Here is a 17,293-nt window from a genome sequence, read left to right on the forward strand (position 1 = left end):
GGCTGGGCTCAGGCGAGGCAGAGCCCAGGGCCTGGTGAGGGATGTTCTGTCCAGAGTGGTTTCCAGCTGGCTCAGAGGCGTGGGGTGGAGGCAGCTCCTCCGTGCTGGCCCCTGAGCCTGTTGAAATCTCAGGAGCTCAGGAGTTCCTGGGCGGCCCTGTTGCCCCTCACCCACCCAGAGAGGTTGCTGGTCCCTGGCCACCAGCCAGGCTTCTGTGGCCATGTGCACACAATCTGTTCCCACTGACTGGCAGGGGGATATTGGCCCACCCACCCACCTCAGGGGAACCCACCTCCGGCACACCCTTCTAGCCCCTCTCCCTTCCCCTCTTCTCCCCTTTCCTCCCTTCCCCCTCTCTTCTCCCCTCCCTTCCCGTCCCCATCTCTGTCTCTTCTCTTCCAGCTCGTCTGTCTCCTCTCCTTGTCCCTTCCTCATCCCCTCCTGCCCCTCTCTCCTCCCCTCTATCCTCCCTACCCCCAGTGTGCGGAGCTCTTGCGCTCCTGGGCCAGCTCTGGACCCCTGGGTCTTCTGGCCCAGTGTCTCCACATTGGCCACCAGGGGGAGCTCGCTCCACACAGACTGAGCCCAAGTGCTCATCCCGTGCAGCTGGTGCGCCCTGGGGCCTCACTTTCCCAGTGTGCTTTCACTCTGCGGCCTGGGGTCTCCAAGCCGGGGCCCTGGGCGCACAGGAGAGGTAGCCTTGGGCATCTGCAGAACGTGGGACACCTGCCCGCCCCCCCCCCACCGACTGCACCCACACACAGCCCAGGGACTGGTGGCCCTGATCCCTCAGCTGCTGTGCCTGGGGGCTGGACTATGCCGTTCCCCACTTGCCGGGGGCGGTTTGAGGTTGGGGTGTGTTGGTGTTGGTGGGGAGGGCAGACCCATGCTGACGGACGGACATGTGTCTTAGCCCCCCAAGGAAGAGAAAAGCGAGGAGAAGGGGCTTTCGGGTCTGACCACTCTGTTCCCCGGGCAGAAGAGGAGGATCTCCCACCTTTCCAAGCAAGGCCAGGAGGTGAGGTCCGAAGAGGCCAGGCCAGCAGGGGCCTCTTTATATTTTAATGACCGGGTGGGCCGGGCGCGGTGGCTCATGCCTGTAATCTCAGCACTCTGGGAGGCCGAAGTGGGCGGATCACCTGAGGTTAGGAGTTCAAGACCAGCCTGGCCAACATGGCAAAACCCCGTCTCTACTAAAAATACAAAAATTAGCTGGGCGTGGTGGTGGGTGCCTGTAATCCCAGCTACCAGGGAGGCTGAGGCAGGAGAATCACTTGAACTCAGGAGGCAGAGGTTACAATAGCCAAGATTGCACCACTGCACTCCAGTCTGGGTGACAGAGCAAGACTCTGTCTCCAAAAAAAAAAAAAAAATTATAAAAAATAAGATAAAAAATAAGGGGGTCTTGCTCTATCACCCAGGCTGGTCTTCCAACTCCTGACCTCAAGTGATCCTCCTGCCTCGGCCTCCCAGTGTTGGGATTACAGGTGTGCACCACCACACCCAGCTTCATCCCTCCGTTTTTTTTTTTTCTTTTCTTTTTTTTGAGATGGAGTCTCGCTCTGTCACCCAGGCTGGAGTGCAGTGGCGCGATCTCCACTCACTGCAACCTCCACCTTCCGGGCTGAAGCGATTTTCCTGCCTCAGCCTCCCAAGTACCTGGAATTACAGGTGCCCACGACCACACCAGGCTAATTTTTGTATCTTTAGTAGAGATGAGGTTTCACCATGTTGGCCAGTCTGGTCTCGAACTCCTGATCTCGTGATCCACCCACTGATCACGAGATTTGCTTTTGTAAAGCATCAGTGATTTCCCCATTCATTCTTCCACCCAAGTTTCACCATAAATTTGATGCTTAACATTTGCTTTGCTTTTAGCAGAACTCCTGTTGCTCTGATTGGAACTCTGTTCTAACTGATGTCTTACTTTTTTTTAGTGCCTCAAACTCCCTCTGGTTCAGACGTGTTATGTCAAGTTAGTATCAGTTTATTTTGGGGCAAAAAACTTGAAATCCATGCAAGTTTCCTCACAGTGCACTTTTTCCATGAGGTTTTTGAAGACACCTTATCTTTGACGCTGCCCGAGTCCCAGAGAGAACTGGCTCCTGCCCCTTCCTGTTAGATCGCCCACAGTGCTGGGGCGGGGGTCAGAGCAGGGACGGCAGCCCCAGGGTGACCTCCCGCAGACTGCCTGCTGTGCTGTGTGCGGCCTGGGCCTGGGCCAGTTGTCCAGCTCTGAGCCCCAGGGTCCTCTGTAGCCCGGAGACAGTAGCGCTTGTCAGGCCCCTGTGCAAATGCAGCGAGGCAGTGCAGGAAAAGCAGAGAGCCTGGCTCCCAGGCCAGCAGCCAGGAGAGTCCAAGTTGATCCAGTCCCAGAGCCTCCCCAGAGGAGGGGCTTTGAGGAAGATTAGGTGTAGTGGCATTGGATGGAGTGCCAGTCTAATTGGGGTAGTCCCACCTACCCGTGCCTTATCAGGGCTGAGGACACAGCCTGGGCACTGGGAGACACGGAGTGGGGGAGCCTGGAGCCACGTGGCATTGAGGACCACTGCTCCATGCTGCTTCCCCCCAGTGTGCCCAGCAGCTCAGAAGGTAGCCAAGGAGGTGGTGCCTCCGTCCCCCGAGCTCCAGCCACCCTCTCCCAAGCCTGCCTGGGGCCACCTGCTCCAGGTGCCCCCGCTGTGCTGCCAGGCCTTAGCATTTGTGGTGATGCAGGCGGAGCCCCCAAGGAGGAGTCCTGCGGTGCCCCCGGCCCGGCCCCCGACGGCACAGGAGGTGTGCTACCTGCGGGCCCAGCAGGCGCAGAGGGCATCGGCGAGCTTGCTGCAGGCCCCCACCAGGCTGGCGGAGAAGCTGCCCTCCGTCCACATCTCTGCCCCTGGTGAGAAGAGGAGGATCGCCCACATCCCCAACCCCCGCCTGGCTGCAGGTGAGTGCTGACCCAGGAGGCCTGTGCCAGGGGGACGTTGGCATGTGGGCAGGAGAGGGCACCCCGAGGTCTCTGAGCTCACCTGAACCACGTGGTGTTTGCTCATGTGGCAACTTTGGGCCCTCTCCTTGGGGCCCTCAGCCTGCCTGTCTGTGAAATGGGGACTGTTGAGTGCAAGAGGCCTGGCCCAGCACCTTCCTTCCCTGACCCGGCTCTGGGGTTACTAGGAGTCCAACAGCCCGGTGGGGACTGTGCTGAACCAGGGCTTGAGCCTGTGGTGCCAGGGAATGGGGAACCATGTCGGGGTGCCTGGCACTGGGGGGGGTGCAGGCTCCTGCAGGTGTGGCTTTCTGCCTGTCTGCCTGGCGTGTGAGTGGGGGGCGTGGCCTCTGATGGAAATGAGCACCGTCTTCGCAGGAGCGGGGCTGTGTTTCCTTTACTCCGAGAGGCACGTCCTCCACAGAGTCTTCTGGAAAGTCGGGCCAGGCCTCAGTGGTGGGTGGACAGGACCCTTCATGCGGGGTTGTCCTGTTTCCTGCATCTTCACATCAGTGGTGTCTGTAGAGCAAGGAAGTGTCCCTGGAGGCAGGTCACAGATGAGGGTCCCCCAGAAAGCTCCTAAAAAATGCAGGTTCTGGCCGGGCACGGTGGCTCAAGCCTGTAATCCCAGCACTTTGGGAGGCCGAGGCGGGCGGATCATGAGGTCAGAAGATCGAGACCATCCTGGCTAACATGGTGAAACACCGTCTCTACTAAAGAATACAAAAAACTAGCCGGGCGAGGTGGCGGCGCCTGTAGTCCCAGCTACTCGGGAGGCTGAGGCAGGAGAATGGCGTAAACCCGGGAGGTGGAGCTTGCAGTGAGCTGAGATCTGGTCACTGCACTCCAGCCTGGGTGAGAGCCAGACTCCGTCTCAAAAAAAAAAAAAAAAAAAAAAAAAATGCAGGTTCTGGTGTGGAGGCTGGGAAAGGACCTTCGTGTCTGGCAAGCTCCCTGGGAGGGCATGGCTGCTGTCCAGGGACCACTCTGAGCAGCCTGCTGGGTTGGAGACCCTGCCTCCCTGGCACTGGCCAGAGGGCCTTAGGGCCAGCCCCGGTGATTCCCCTGCAGATCCCATGGATCCCCCGCCCTCCTGTGCTGGACCTGGACTGAGGCCCTCCTTAGGGAGAATTCTCCAGGCCACTCTCACCTCCCCTCCCCAGAGCCCCTCACGTCTGAGACCTTAGCCCCAGAGAAGGGAAGTCACTGAGTTGGGCTGATCCCGGGACCCCACACACTTGCGTCGGCGTCTGCGTGCTTGCGGTTGTCCTGTTGCTGGTCTGTGGTGGGTGCTGAGTTGTCACAGTGCCCTCGGGGCCCCCCGCCTGAAGCGAGTCTGGCGTCCCAAGTGCTGGCAGTGCCACAGGGCAGGCTCACCGGGCTTGGAGGACTCCTGTGGCTGCCTGTGCTCGCCCCCAGCGTGCAGCCGAGGGAGCCTGGAGGGTCTCCATCCATTCCTGAAGGGCAAACCCTCCACTGCAAGAGGCGCGTGCCAGCCTGGCGGGCAGCCTGCTTCCTTCCTGGGCGGCCCGTGGTAGCATGAGCAGACTCAGCCTGCTTCCCTTGCACCTTCCAGGGCCAGATGGCGGTTCAAGGGATGTCGCTCTGAGACTAGGGCCAGATGTCCCCGCCACAGCTCCCCTTCCTGGGTCGGTGCCGAGCCCCCAGTCCAGAAGCCCCCCACCACACAGACATACATGCCTAGGTTGCAGCTGCCCATGTGGCCAGCCCTCCGAAACAGCCCCTGCAGGCCTGACCTCCTCCCTTTGGTTTGTGACTTCATCAAAGGGCGAGACAGAACACAGAGGCCGCAGGGCAGGGCAGGGCAGGCCGCTGGTCACAATGAGCAGGTGGGGGTGCCCGAGACCCTCTGGTCCTCTGTCCTGGAGCAGGGCCTTTCCCTCAGACATCGATGCCTCGGGCTTGGGGTCGGAACACGTGGCAGAGGCCTGGACCGCCCCACCGCTGACGTGGCCTGAGCGGCCTCCACAGCCTGACCTGTGTCCTCTGCCTCGATGGACTTGCCTGAAGGCAGTTAGAGCCTGATGTCATTGCGCAGTCCCAGCCCCGCGCCCCGGCCTGTCCCCCTGCACGCGGAGATGCACGTGCTGCTGGCGCTGAGTGGCCGCGGCTGCCTGGTGCTCCGTCACGTGGTGATGGGCAGCCACTTGCACTGTGCCCACACCCCCTGTGCCCCGCCAGCCCCCACAGGTGCCAAAAGGACCCTCTCGGCCAGCGGCAGCCAGCCCTCCAACGGCCCCGAACCAGGCGGCCAGCAGCTGAAAACACGCACATTGTCGGGGATGGCGTCCAAGACTACCACCACCATCACCCCTAAGCGAATCGCCCACAGTCCATCCTTACAGGTAGCACCTCCCGTCTTGGCAAGTACCACCACCCCAGACCAAGCCCCGAGGCCCAGCCTTATGGTGGCCTAGCCCCTCCTGGCCACATGGAGCCTGCAGAGGACCAGCCTCGCCCCTGCCTTGCGGGCCTTCGTGCTCCACACTGCAGTACAGCCTTCACCTTCCCTCCTGATGCCCTGGTGGTTTTTTAAATTTTTTTTTTGAGACGGAGGCTCGCTCTGTTGCCCAGACTGGAGTGCAGTGGTGTGATCTTGGCTCTCTGCAAGCTCCGCCTCCCGGGTTCACACCATTCTGCTTCAGCCTCCCGAGTAGCTGAGACTACAGGCGCCTGCCACCACGCCCACCTAACTTTTTGTATTTTTAGTAGAGACGGGGTTTCACCATGTTCGCCGGGATGGTTTCTATCTCCTGACCTCGTGATCCGCCCGCCTCAGCCTCCCAAAGTGCTGAGATTACAGGCGTGAGCCACCGCGCCTGGCCGCCCTGGTGGTTTTTTTTCTGTTGTGTGTGGTTTTTTTTTTTGGTTGGTTGGTTGGTGGTTTTTTTTGTTTGTTTGTTTTTTTAAGAGACGGGGTCTCTGTTGCCCAGGCTGGAGTGCAGGGGCACTATCATGGCTCACTGCAGCCTCGACCTCCTGGGCTCAAGTGATCCTTCCACCTCAGCCTCCCGAGTAGCTGGGACCACAAGCCTGTGTCACCAGACCCCAGCTAATAATTTTGTTTTTTCTTTTGTAGAGACAGGGTTTTGCCATGTTGTCCATTGTCCAGGTTGATTGCTGATCTCAACTCTTGGCCTCAAGTGATCCTCCCGCCTCAGCCTCCCAAAGTGCTGGGATTATAGGCATGAGCCACCATGCCTGGCCTTGTTTTGTTTTTAATTAATAGACTACGTTTTTTGAGCAACTTTAGGTTTCTAGGAAAATTGAGCAGAAAGTTTAGCAAGTTCCCGTGTGCCCCCATGGCTCAGTTTCCCATGCCCTTAGTTCCCCCTGCCCTCAATTTCCCCTGCCGGTCCTGTCTTGCCTTGGCGTGTCTGTCCCTACTGGAGCCAGGCTGATCTGTCACAGTGCATTTCACTGTTGCCTCCAGCCGTGGTCATGGCATCATCGTGTCTGCGTTCCCGACTGGAGGTCCTGCGGAGGCCCTCACCCATGGCTGCTTTTGCCTTCCCTCTAGAGTTTAAAGAAACCCATTATCCCCAAAGAGTTTGGGGGCAAAGTCCCCACCGTCATCCGCCAGCGCTATCTCAACCTGTTCATCGAGGAGTGTCTCAAGTTCTGTACCTCCAACCAGGAGGCCATAGAGAAGGTGAGGTCCTGGAGTTCCTGTCTGGCCGGCCGGGTGGGGACTAGGGGTCCAGGGTGGTCCCCAGACATCCCCCGGCCTCTCAGCCGCAGCTGCGACCTGGAGCTGCCTGGGAGAGATGCAAGTCCCTGACCCCATGGCGACCCCACCACTGGGGTTCCCCAGCACCAGGCAGGCATGGCCTCAGCTGGGCACCACGTGTCCCCCAGGCACTGAATGAGGAGAAGGTGGCCTATGACCGCAGCCCCAGCAAGAACATCTACCTGAATGTGGCCGTGAACACCCTCAAGAAGCTCAGGGGCCTGGCCCCCAGCGCCGTGCCCAGCCTCAGCAGTGAGTCCTGGCAGGGTGCGCGGGAGGCTCAGGGTTGCTCCCCAGTGAGTCCTGGCGGGTGGGGCGGGAGGCTCAGGGTTGCTCAGCAGTGAGTCCGGGCGGGGGAGGCTCAGTGTTGCCCTTGGGGTGGCAGCTGGGCTGAGCTGGGACCTTCACAGCCCTGAGCTCAGCTACAGTCTCAGACAAAAGGAAAGCGCGGGTGCCACGGGGGGCTGCCTGCTCCCTGGTTCCCAAGCTTCTGTCTGGGACTGGCCTAGCCCTGGCGTCCTCGCTGTCAGCCACCTTCCTCTGCCGAGTCAGGTCTCCGGGCCGAGGGGCCGCCTGCTAATGGAGCCGCGGCAGCCTCTTCAAAGCAGGAGGTCCCGGGCTGGGCCAGCTCCGTGCATTAAGCTCTGGGGGGAAGAAAGCAGAGACCTGGGCGTTTCATTGCAGCCTCTCCAGGCTGCATTAAGCCATCACTGGCCCCCGCCTCCGTCCCCGCCTCCATTAGCACTCGGAGAGGCCCTGGGTTGGCGTCGCAGGCTGGGTGGCCCGAGAAGGCTCAAAGCCCTCAAAAGCCATTAGATCGCCAGTGCTGTTTTCCCGGCCCTTCCCCCTTTGCTTGAGAGGAGAGGGCGAAGGCTTCGGGTGTGGGGTCTCCATGCAGCTCCCGGGCCTGCAGAGCTGGGGGCCACCCTGCATCCCTGGCCCACCACGTGTCTGCCCGGGGTCAGTAGGGCACTATCTCAGAAAGGGGGAGTTGAGGCAGAGGTCTGAGGAGGGCAGGGTGGGTGGGAGAGCAGGTGAGGCGGGGGTCTGAGCCAGCTACTTCACACCCTCCTCCCCTCCCCCTTTCCCCTCCTTCCAGAAACCAGTGGCCGCAGGGTTGTGTCCCACGAGGTGGTGTTGGGGGGCAGGTTGGCCACCAAGACCAGCTTCTCGCTCAGCCGCCCAAGCAGCCCCCGGGTGGAGGACCTGAAAGGTGAGGACTCGCCCTGCCTGTGCTCTGCCACATGGTGCCTTGCGGGCCCCCACCAGCCGCCTTTCCCGGTGGTGTCCACCACCCCGTGGGCCATCCCAGGCAGGGGCTGACCACTGTGCCTGTCCACAGGGGCTGCCCTGTACAGCCGCCTCAAGGAGTACCTGCTCACCCAGGACCAGCTCAAGGAGAACGGCTACCCCTTCCCGCACCCAGAGCGGCCCGGCGGCGCAATCATCTTCACAGCTGAGGAGAAGAGACCCAAAGACTGTGAGTTGCTGGCCTTCAGCGGCCTAGGCGGGCAGGTGCGGGACGTGGGCAAGGCCAGGCATGTGGGCCCCAGCGTGAGCCTCAGCTTCCGCCCGGGTCCCCCCCACAGCTTCCTGCAGGACCTGCTGCCGCTGTGGCACCGAGTACCTTGTGTCCTCCTCGGGCCGCTGCGTCCGGGACGAGGAGTGTTACTACCACTGGGGACGGCTGCGCCGGAACCGGGGTAAGGCCTTACCCAGGCCCTCCCCCGTCCCACCCATGGTCCCTGGAACCTGGGCCCTCCCTTGAGGCCCCCGGAACTGGTGTGAGGCCTTACCCAAGCCCTCCATCCCACCCACGGTCCCTGGACTCCACTGTCCCGGGCAGAGCCAAGGCTAGCCCTTGGCCTCATTTTCTCTCCACCTGTTCTTTATGCAAAAGTAAGACAAGAGCTTTCCCATGACAATGTTCAAATGCCACCAGCTGAAAGGCCCTGTGTCCCTGTCTTCCTGTGCCCGTGGTCCATGGAAATGTGGAGGCTGCTGGCCACACGAGCGGAGGGCTTGTCCCACCCGTGGCCTGCTGGTTCCATTCAGTCCCCCACGCAGCCACACAGCCATGTTCGGGGCACATGGCCAGCCTTGCACAGCCCTGCTGCGGCCCCTAAAGCCATCGCCTCGGGGGTACCTGGAGGGTCCTGCCCAAGGCGGCGCTGCCCGAGAGGCCTCTGCAGAGCGCGCTGGTTTCCCTGGATCCAGGCCTGGGCGTCCTGGCTGCCAGACTATTGCTGGGGCCTGGTCTGCTTCCAGCTCTGCCAAGAGGCTGAGGTCTCCTGTCCTCAGTCTTTACTTTCTAGTAGGTCTCAGCAGATGCGTGTGGTCAGTGCCCCAGGGGCTGTGGAGTGGGCCTGGCCGGGCCCTGACTGTCTGTGTCCCCTGCAGTGGCCGGAGGCTGGGAGACCCAGTATATGTGCTGCTCGGCTGCCGCTGGCTCTGTCGGCTGCCAGGTCGCAAAGGTGAGCCCTGGCATTCCAGTCCCCTCTGCCTGTTCTCAACAGACTTCTGCTTCCCCGTCTCTGGTCTTGGGTCTCAGGACACAGCACAGTCTTGGGCTCAGGGTCTCGGCCCCTGGGCAGCCTTTCCTGTGTTACCCAGAGAGCGTAGTGCCCATAGGCCCCAGGCCCCAGGCCCTGTCCCTGGCCACTTCCCACCCTGGGAAGCCATCCTCCCTGTGTCTTCTTGGCAAGCCCCCTTCCCCACCTGCTCACCAGGGTCCCAGCCAGTGAACGGGCGTGATGGATGGATAGGACAGTCCCGAAGGGCTCACAGATGTGCTGCTGCCACCCCCGCCCCCACTGCACCCCGAAGCCGCCCTCACCTGCCTTCTCCACCCCCAGCAACATGTGCAGGATGGCCGGAAGGAGCGCCTTGAGGGCTTCGTGAAGACCTTTGAGAAAGAGCTCCCAGGAGACACCCACCCAGGGATCTACGCCCTGGACTGCGAGATGGTGAGGCTGGTCTCTGCCCAGCCTCAGGTTTAGGATTGGGGAGGACCTGTCCTGGCGCGGCTGCCCCGTCTGGGCTCGGCTCACCAGCCAGTGCTCAGAGGGCTTCTCTCGCAGCACCGGTGCCTGCAGCTCCTGCCCTGGACCAACACCCCATACTTCCCAACACAGCCAAGCCCTCCGGGCACTGGGCCCCGGCTCTGCCTGTGAATGGGAGGCAGGAGGGCTTTGGGAAAGGGGGTTGCTGAGGTCATACCCTACTCCGCTTCTCCTAGAAGCCCCACAGAGTCTCTGGCTGCTGCCTCTGCCTCACAGGGCTCTGGAGACCTGAAGGTGGGCAGGGGGCGGGAGGGAGGGAGGCTGGTCCCCGGGGCGCGTCTGAGGCGCGTCCCTCACCCGCAGTCCTACACCACGTATGGCCTGGAGCTGACGCGCGTCACAGTGGTCGACACGGATGTGCACGTGGTTTATGACACCTTCGTGAAGCCTGACAACGAGATTGTGGACTACAACACCAGGTGTGGCCAGTGCCCTCTGGGAGCCGGGACCCCTCCCCGCCTTTCCTCCCCAGGGACCCACCCTCCACGCCCTGCCAGCCAGTGCTTCCAGGCTGAGCCCTGGCGCCCCTCCTGCCTGCTCCCCCAGGTTTTCGGGGGTGACGGAGGCTGACCTTGCTGACACAAGCGTCACACTGCGTGACGTCCAGGCCGTTCTGCTGAGCATGTTCAGCGCTGACACCATCCTCATCGGACACAGCCTGGAGAGTGACCTCCTGGCCCTGAAGGTGCCCTGCCAGCCCGGGTCCCTCGCGGTTCTCCAGCAGAACCTGCGCAGGCCCCACGTGCACTAACCTCTGCCGCTGCCCGCAGGTCATCCACAGCACCGTGGTGGACACGTCTGTGCTCTTCCCCCACCGCCTGGGCCTCCCCTACAAGCGGTCCCTGCGGAACCTCATGGCCGACTACCTCAGACAGATCATCCAGGACAATGGTGAGTGCCAGCGCCTGCCCTGGGGCCATCCCTATGCAGGAGCCGGGTGCTCACCGCATCTGCCCCGCAGTGGACGGGCACAGCTCCAGCGAGGACGCCGGCGCCTGCATGCACCTGGTGATCTGGAAGGTTCGAGAAGACGCCAAGACCAAGCGATGACGCCTGCCCGCCTCCCGCCCACCTCTCCTGCCGCCCCGCTGGTCCTTAGCCCCAGGCCTCTTCCAAAACAGTGCAATAAATCTCCGGTAACCCGTCCACCTGGCCGAGGCAGCCCAGAGCAGCGGGACAAGCTGGCGGCCGGAGAACGCCCAGCCCAGCCCACCCCCGCTCACGTCCTGCGCACCCCTCCGCCCGTCCCCACCCTCTGCCCCCAGCCTTCTGGCGTCTCTAGAATTGCTGCTGACAGCGACCAGGACAGAGCCCGCCCCCCATCAGCCCGCAGCCCCTCCTGCCCCTCCGGCCAGGCCCTCACTCCCTCCCAGGTGGTGGCTGGCACCTCTGCTCCTCACATGGGTCACGGGGCGGGCTTGTCCCGGGTTTGTTTGAGACAGTCTTTTTTTTATTTTGTATTGTTATTTTTATTATTTTTAATTTAAACCTGATGACTTGCACAGCACCTTTCCCACCGGGAAGAGCGGGCCTGCTGCCTTCCCTCCTGGGGGCTGGGGGTGGGACAGACCCCAGTGGGGGCCAGCCAGGGCCACACTCAGCCCAGCGTGGGCTGGACCCGCCTCCGTGCTCCAGGGGCTGGCCTGTCTTCGGGGCGCCGGCTTCCACCACTCGCCGCCCCACCCCTGCACTCCGTGACCTCTGAGAACCCAGCCGGCCTCTCATTAGCCCCAGGGCCTGCGGTCCGGATGGAGCCCACAGGCGTCTGGACACTGTCTTCCCGCCAGAGCCCCGTCTTCCTCTGCGGGGCTCTCCGGACCCCCACTCCCGTCACCTCCAGGCAGGGACAGAATAAATGTTTGTATGGATTTTAGATTTGCTGGTCCTGGTCTTGGTGCCTGGTGAGGCCTCTGCATGTGGCCCGGGAAGGTCACTGTCCCTACAGCTGGGACTGATTCTCTTCCCACCAACGCAGAGAAAACCGCGAAACTTTCCCTCACAAAAGCTGGCCCAGTGCTGGCTCCCCCAGGGCTGGGCCACACCTGCTGTGGGGTCCCAGTTCCAGCCCCAGATTGTGGGGCCACCATTCTGCAGGTTTTAGTGCCACTTGGACAGTGGGCAGTGTCCCCAGCCCTACGTGGAGCTGGGCCCTGTGCACGGAGCTGGCCTCCCTCTCCACCTCGCCCAGGGATAGGGGCCGCATGCTGACGGTCAGAGGGGGTTAAAGAGACTGGGAGCTGCTGCATGTTGCCCGTCGAGGGGATGGAGCGCAGACACGGAAAGCTGCTCCGCCCTTGCCAGGAAATGCTACATGTCATGCGGTGCATGCACGGCTCCAGGCAACCTTGGTTGCATCGGGACCCCATTTGGGAATGGGAGGCCCAGGGGTGGTTAGGCCCTACTTTTTATTCACTTCAAGTAGAAGAAGTGAGCCTCACAGCACAGGACCCAGCCGTTGAGGGCAGGTTGCCTAGAGGGGGTTTCCTGCCACCTTGGCCTTGGCCTTCTGCTGAAGGGCAAGGCCAAGGGCATGGGGCCCCAGATGAGGACGTGGGGGCCCTCCCCAGAGGACTTCATCCCAAGGCTGCAGAGGCAGAAGGGTTACCTTCTTGGTTCTGGGCTCTGCATCCCTCCTGGGGGACCATGGTTAGGCCAGGCCCTTCCACCCTCGAGGGCTGTTCTTGTGACGAGGTGACGCTTCCCACCCCTTCTATAAAGGAGTTTTCTTTTTCTTATTTTTGAGACAGCCTTGCTTTGTCACCCAATCTCAGCTTGCTGCAGCCTCTACCAGGTTGCTGGGATTATGGCCTTGCCATCACACCTGGCTAATTTTGTATTTTTAGTAGAGATGGGGTTTCAGCACGTTGGCCAAGCTGGTCTTGAACTCCTGACCTCAAGTGATCCACCTGCCTCGACCACCCAAAGTGTTGGGATTACAGGTGTAAGCCACTGTGCCTGGCCCTGTTTTCTAAATAAATGGCGCAGGCGTGTATTTACTCTGTTTCTGTCCGTTCCCGTGTGATGTCTGCCTCCCTCTTCCCAGAATGCACCTGGTGCCTCAGGACATAGCCCACGGGGGTCCCAAGGCTGGCCAGCGCTGGCTTAAGCCCCCAGGGACCTCCTTCAGCTTGCGAAGCCACCTGTTGCCACTGGAGGCTTCAGGGCCTTTGCACAAGTGCCCTGGGCAAGCTCCTGCCCCCAGATAGTGCCCCCTGTGAAGGCTGGGGAGGGGGAATCTGGTCCTCACAGCTGCACCCAACCAGGTCTCTTCTAAAGTTTATGAGAACAGTGTGTTCAAACCCCCACCCCCGGCTCTTTTTCATAACCACTGGGCAAGCAAGCGCAGGGGAAGTGTTGAAAGAATGAAAGGAGAGAAGTCAGACACAGTGGCCTGCCTGCCTGCCTGTGGTCCCAGCTACTCTGGAGGCTGAGGCAGGAGGATCGCTTGAGCCTAGGAGGTGGAGGCTGCAGTGAGCTCTGATCACACCACTGCACTCCAGCCCGGGTGACACACCGAGACTGTCTCTAAAAAAGAGGTTCCCTGGCAACCTCCAGGGCCAAGCAGACTTCCAGTTTGGGCTTCCAAAGAAAAGAGGGTTTGTGATCACCCAGAGCCCTCAGGTGTTTGCCACTTTGATGGGGGAGGTGGCCTCCCTATTCCCCTCCACCCATGTTTGCCTCTCCCTTTGGGTCCTCACCCCAGGTAGCCTCACTCTTGGGGGCATTTCATCTTCAGCAGCCCCTCCACACACACCTTCTGTCCCTGGCTCCGGGCGCTATCTCTGGCCTGGACACGCCCTTGCCTCGTCGCTGAACTCACCCCTGCCACTTCTTCAGTAAGGATCCCTGAGCCCTTGCCACCCGCAGGACAGAACCCTGCGGGCTTCCTCCTGGCCTTAGGGTGGTCTCAATGGCTATAACCGCCTCTCCCCAGCCTGGTGCTCAGCCCTGCATCTGTGCCTAGGAGGCGCTCGTTGAACGTGTATGGGATGAACGAACGAACCCAGGACACGAATCAGACACGACTTACATACCTGCCTTTACCTGTGGTCCTTCCTCCTGCACTCTGCCACGCTGTTCCCACCAGTCTCAGCCACGTCAGGTCTGCAAGGCCCATTCCAGCCTGACCCTAGCCCACCTTTACAAGAACCCCTCCAACCCCTCCCTGCGGTGCAGGTCCTTTCTGCTCCCCGGCCAAGCCCGGCCCGGCCCTTCCCTGACACCCTCTTCCCTTTCAGGCCCCGCCCGTGCACTGGCACTGCTCCCTAAGGCCCTCCCAAGGCCCTGCCGTCTGTCCTGGACCCACCCTGAGCTCCCTCCTACCCTGACCCTGCTGTGCGCGGCCCCGCCTTCCTCCTTGGTCACGCCCCCGGTCCTAGCCCCGCCCCTACCTTGACCCAGCTTTTTAAGGCCATGCTCAACCACGCCTCCCTCTTTGGCCACGCCCCTGGATCCTGGTCCCGCCCCTACCTAAACCCTGTTTGCGCGTCCCCGCCTCCCTCTTTGGACACGCCCCGGGTCCTGGTCCCGTTCCTACACTGACTCTGCTCAGCGACACCCCCATTCGGCCCCGCCTTCCTCCTTTGTAACGGCTCCGGATCCCCGCCCCTGCCGTAACACTGCTCCGCAAGGCCATGCTCAACCCCGCCTCCCGCTTTGGCCAAGCCCCTGGGTTCTGGCCCCTCCCCTACCTAAACCCTGCTTGCGCGGCCCCGCCTCCCTCTTTGGCCACGCCCCGGGTCCTGGGCCCGCCCCTACTCTTACACCACTCGGCGACACCCCGCTAGGCCCCGCCTTCCTCCTAGCCCCCTCCCCACCCCAGACCCAGGCGCCGCCCCTTGGATGGCTTGGCCCCGTCCTCGAGTCCCCGCCCCCTTCCTGGCCTTGGCCCCACCCACCCGTCCAGGCCCCGCCCCCGGCCCCCCTCCGGGCTCCGAACCGGCTTCACCTTCGCCTGGGCCGGGCCCCGAGACCCCGCCCCCCGTTTCAGGACCGTTGGCACAGGGCTAACGGTTCCACCACGTCAGCCGCTCTGGACGCCCGCGGCCTGCCCCAGGCAGCCTGGCCCCTCCCTGCCTGTCCTGCGCCGGTGATTAGCTGGTGCTCCCACTGCTGAGCGTCCCTGGGAGCCCGCGCACCCTCTCTGGGCTCCACGGGGGCTGAGAGCTGGGGTCGTGGCAGCGAGGGTAGAGAGGTCGCCCCTAGAGGTTAGCGCGGTCGGGGCTTGGGGGCGGGTGCGGACAGCCCTGGACTCTGGAGCCCTGTCCAGGGCGGTCCTGTGCCTCTGTGGCTGCGGGAAGACGGGGTGGGGGGCTTCCGAGTAATGGGGCGTCCCGGTTAGTGAGGCGGCAGGAAGCCAGCGCTGTGTCCGTGTCTGTTTCTGCCCCCAGATACACTTTGAGTGGATTCTGGCCATTTGAGCATTCTCTCCAAATCTCCGACCCCCGGTCTGCCCCCACGGGGGTCTCCCCACCACTCCCCCGTCCCACAGCCTAAACCCCTCTTCGCCCTGAACCTCCCTTTTCCTCATGTGGTGAATGGGCACTGGCCCCGCTCAGACTCCCAGGAGCACCAGAGCTGGCCCTGAGCCAAGTCCTGCCCCACCAGGGCCTGGGGACACAGGTGACTCAGACCTGACTCAGGAAGGCTCAGGTCCTGCTGGCATCCGTGGAGGTGGTGAGAAGGTGATCAGAGCTGGGATGGGGGACTCCCCAGGCAGAGGGGCACCCCAGAGGAGGCACAGGGCCCAGCCTGGTCGGGCTGGGAAGTATGAACGGAGACCAGAAGGGTGAGGACGGGCGCCCCGGGCCGCCGGAAGCCAGGAGCAGGGGCTTGGTGAGGAGGGCACTGCTAGAGAGTGGGCAGGTGGGGGGCCAATTGCTAGCGTCTGGGGTGGTTTGCCCGTTCCTCACGGGAGGCCAAACCAGGGCCCCCAGTGCAGAGCTAGAGCCAGACCCACATTCCTAAACCTGCTAGTGGAGAAGATTCCAGGATCTTCTGACCATGTGCTGTCTGCCTCCATCGCCCCCATCAGAGTTATGCGCCCAGCCAGGGGGGTTAGGAGGGGGGATGGCCATGCCTGACCCTCATGCTGTGTTTTGAGATATAACATATAGCCTGGGGATCCCATCCAGTCAGTCAACAGACGACTGAGCCTCTAAGCTGGTGCCGCGTGGGGAGAGGGGCAGGAGGCCGTCAGCGAAACCAGGAGGAGGTGAGAGCGGTCCTTCCAGGAAAGGCGAGGTGTGGGGAGCAGTGGCCGGAGTCTGGCATGGCCAGCGGTAGAGTCCTCCTAGGCTGAACTGTCGGGAGGCAACAGGGGTGGCTGCCGGGGGACACTGGCAGATGGGTTGTTGCAGGTTTGGGGATCATCTTGGGGTCCCCTGGGTCTCAGGGTGTCCAAGGCAAGACACACAGCCAATGGCTGGACATTCAGAGCCTGGGGGGAGGCTGCAGATGAGTGTGGGAGGTAGCATTTGAGAGGGTCGACCCCTAGGCCGTGAGCTCCTTGAATACGAGTGGTGCCCAGCAAGGGCTGCGGCCGCTGCTGTGACCCAGGGCCCCTCTCTCCCACAGCCCCACCAGCATGGGCAGCCTGGACCAGAGAGAAGATCTCCAAGATGATGAGGACAAGAACTCAGGTGCTGATCCTGGGCGGAGGGGGTGGTGCAGATGGGAGGGATTACGAAGCGCAGGGCTGGCAAGGCGCAGCGGCTCTCGCCTGTAATCCCAGCACTTTGGGAGGTGGAGGTGGGTGGATCACTTGAGGTCAGGGGTTCGAGACTAGCCTGGGCAACAGGGAGAAACCCCGTTTCTACTAAAAGTAGGAAAATTAGCCGGGCGTGGTAGCGTATGCCTGTAATTCCAGCTACTCGGGAGGCTGAGACAGGAGAATCACTTGAACCCAGGAGGTGGAGATTGCAGTGAGCCGAGATTGTGCTACTGCACTCCAGCCTGGGTGACAGAGGGAGACTCCATCTCAAAAAAAAAAAAAAAAAAAAAAGTGCAGGGCTGAGGCTGAGATGGGCTGGGGCCCCCCAAACTTGCACGTCAGGCCTTGCCTAGGATTCTCATTTGGTTTCCAGTAGTCCCCAACCCTAGTACTGACTGGGTTTGGGGTATTTGACTCAGGATTTGGGGGCGGCATGCCCAGAAAGATCTGGGCTGCCTGCTGGATGTATGGCCTTGGACACCCGAGAGCCCATCACCGAGCCTCAGTTTGCCTCCCTCTGTAAAATGTATAGGCCTGAACGGGTCTCCCAGGGCCTGTTCTCTTCGTCTCAGGACTGGCCCATGGCCAGGGGTGCGGGGGGATGGCCACTCTCACAATCCACTTGTGCCCACGCCACCTATGGGCAGGGGTCTGGTAGGTCCCTAGGTGGTGCCTGCTGCCCGACTGTCTTTAGGGGCTCCGACATCTCGGGCCTTCCCGGCACCTGGGTCCCTCGGGCCCCATTAGCCCTCCTCTGGGCGGTGGTTAGGGCTGTTTTTCCTGGCCCTCGAGCTCCAGCG

The 17,293-nt window shown here is 61.9% G+C and overlaps 3 protein-coding genes across 10 annotated transcripts in view; 2 read left to right on the forward strand and 1 right to left on the reverse strand.

The window, feature by feature from the left end:
- The window catches only part of REXO1 (RNA exonuclease 1 homolog), a 33,942-nt gene extending 22,286 nt beyond the window's left edge, over window positions 1–11,656 (forward strand). Inside the window, exons 3-16 of one of the 2 annotated variants that reach the window (XM_003919633.3) lie at window positions 914–1,018; window positions 2,716–2,929; window positions 5,171–5,334; window positions 6,510–6,641; window positions 6,848–6,971; window positions 7,819–7,932; window positions 8,062–8,199; window positions 8,309–8,422; window positions 9,120–9,193; window positions 9,575–9,685; window positions 10,085–10,200; window positions 10,328–10,466; window positions 10,552–10,672; window positions 10,743–11,656. In XM_003919633.3, the coding sequence (XP_003919682.2) occupies window positions 914–1,018; window positions 2,716–2,929; window positions 5,171–5,334; window positions 6,510–6,641; window positions 6,848–6,971; window positions 7,819–7,932; window positions 8,062–8,199; window positions 8,309–8,422; window positions 9,120–9,193; window positions 9,575–9,685; window positions 10,085–10,200; window positions 10,328–10,466; window positions 10,552–10,672; window positions 10,743–10,831 (1,755 nt within the window). In that variant the 3' untranslated portion in view covers window positions 10,832–11,656. Of the gene's footprint in view, window positions 1–913; window positions 1,019–2,715; window positions 2,930–5,170; window positions 5,335–6,509; window positions 6,642–6,847; window positions 6,972–7,818; window positions 7,933–8,061; window positions 8,200–8,308; window positions 8,423–9,119; window positions 9,194–9,448; window positions 9,686–10,084; window positions 10,201–10,327; window positions 10,467–10,551; window positions 10,673–10,742 lie in introns of those variants that run through there. The other variant, XR_002518849.2, reaches the window with a different exon arrangement.
- Window positions 3,338–4,695, reverse strand: LOC116271715. The gene is made up of 2 exons (XM_031660167.1): window positions 4,207–4,695; window positions 3,338–3,487 (listed from the first exon to the last, which is right to left on the reverse strand). Exons 1-2 carry the CDS (start codon window positions 4,421–4,423, stop codon window positions 3,366–3,368), a joined length of 339 nt encoding a protein of 112 aa, XP_031516027.1. The 5' UTR covers window positions 4,424–4,695; the 3' UTR covers window positions 3,338–3,365.
- Window positions 11,657–14,808: 3,152 nt separating the features above from the next.
- ATP8B3 (ATPase phospholipid transporting 8B3) overlaps window positions 14,809–17,293 on the forward strand; it is an 84,961-nt gene continuing 82,476 nt past the window's right edge. Inside the window, exons 1-4 of one of the 7 annotated variants that reach the window (XM_031660168.1) lie at window positions 14,809–14,988; window positions 15,172–15,465; window positions 15,885–15,995; window positions 16,358–16,422. In XM_031660168.1, coding sequence (XP_031516028.1) covers window positions 16,368–16,422 — 55 coding nt within the window. In that variant the 5' untranslated portion in view covers window positions 14,809–14,988; window positions 15,172–15,465; window positions 15,885–15,995; window positions 16,358–16,367. The other 6 variants (XM_031660169.1, XM_031660170.1, XM_031660171.1 and 3 more) reach the window with 6 other exon arrangements.

This window comes from Papio anubis, chromosome 20 (genome assembly GCF_008728515.1).
Source record: "Papio anubis isolate 15944 chromosome 20, Panubis1.0, whole genome shotgun sequence".
NCBI lineage: Eukaryota > Metazoa > Chordata > Mammalia > Primates > Cercopithecidae > Papio > Papio anubis.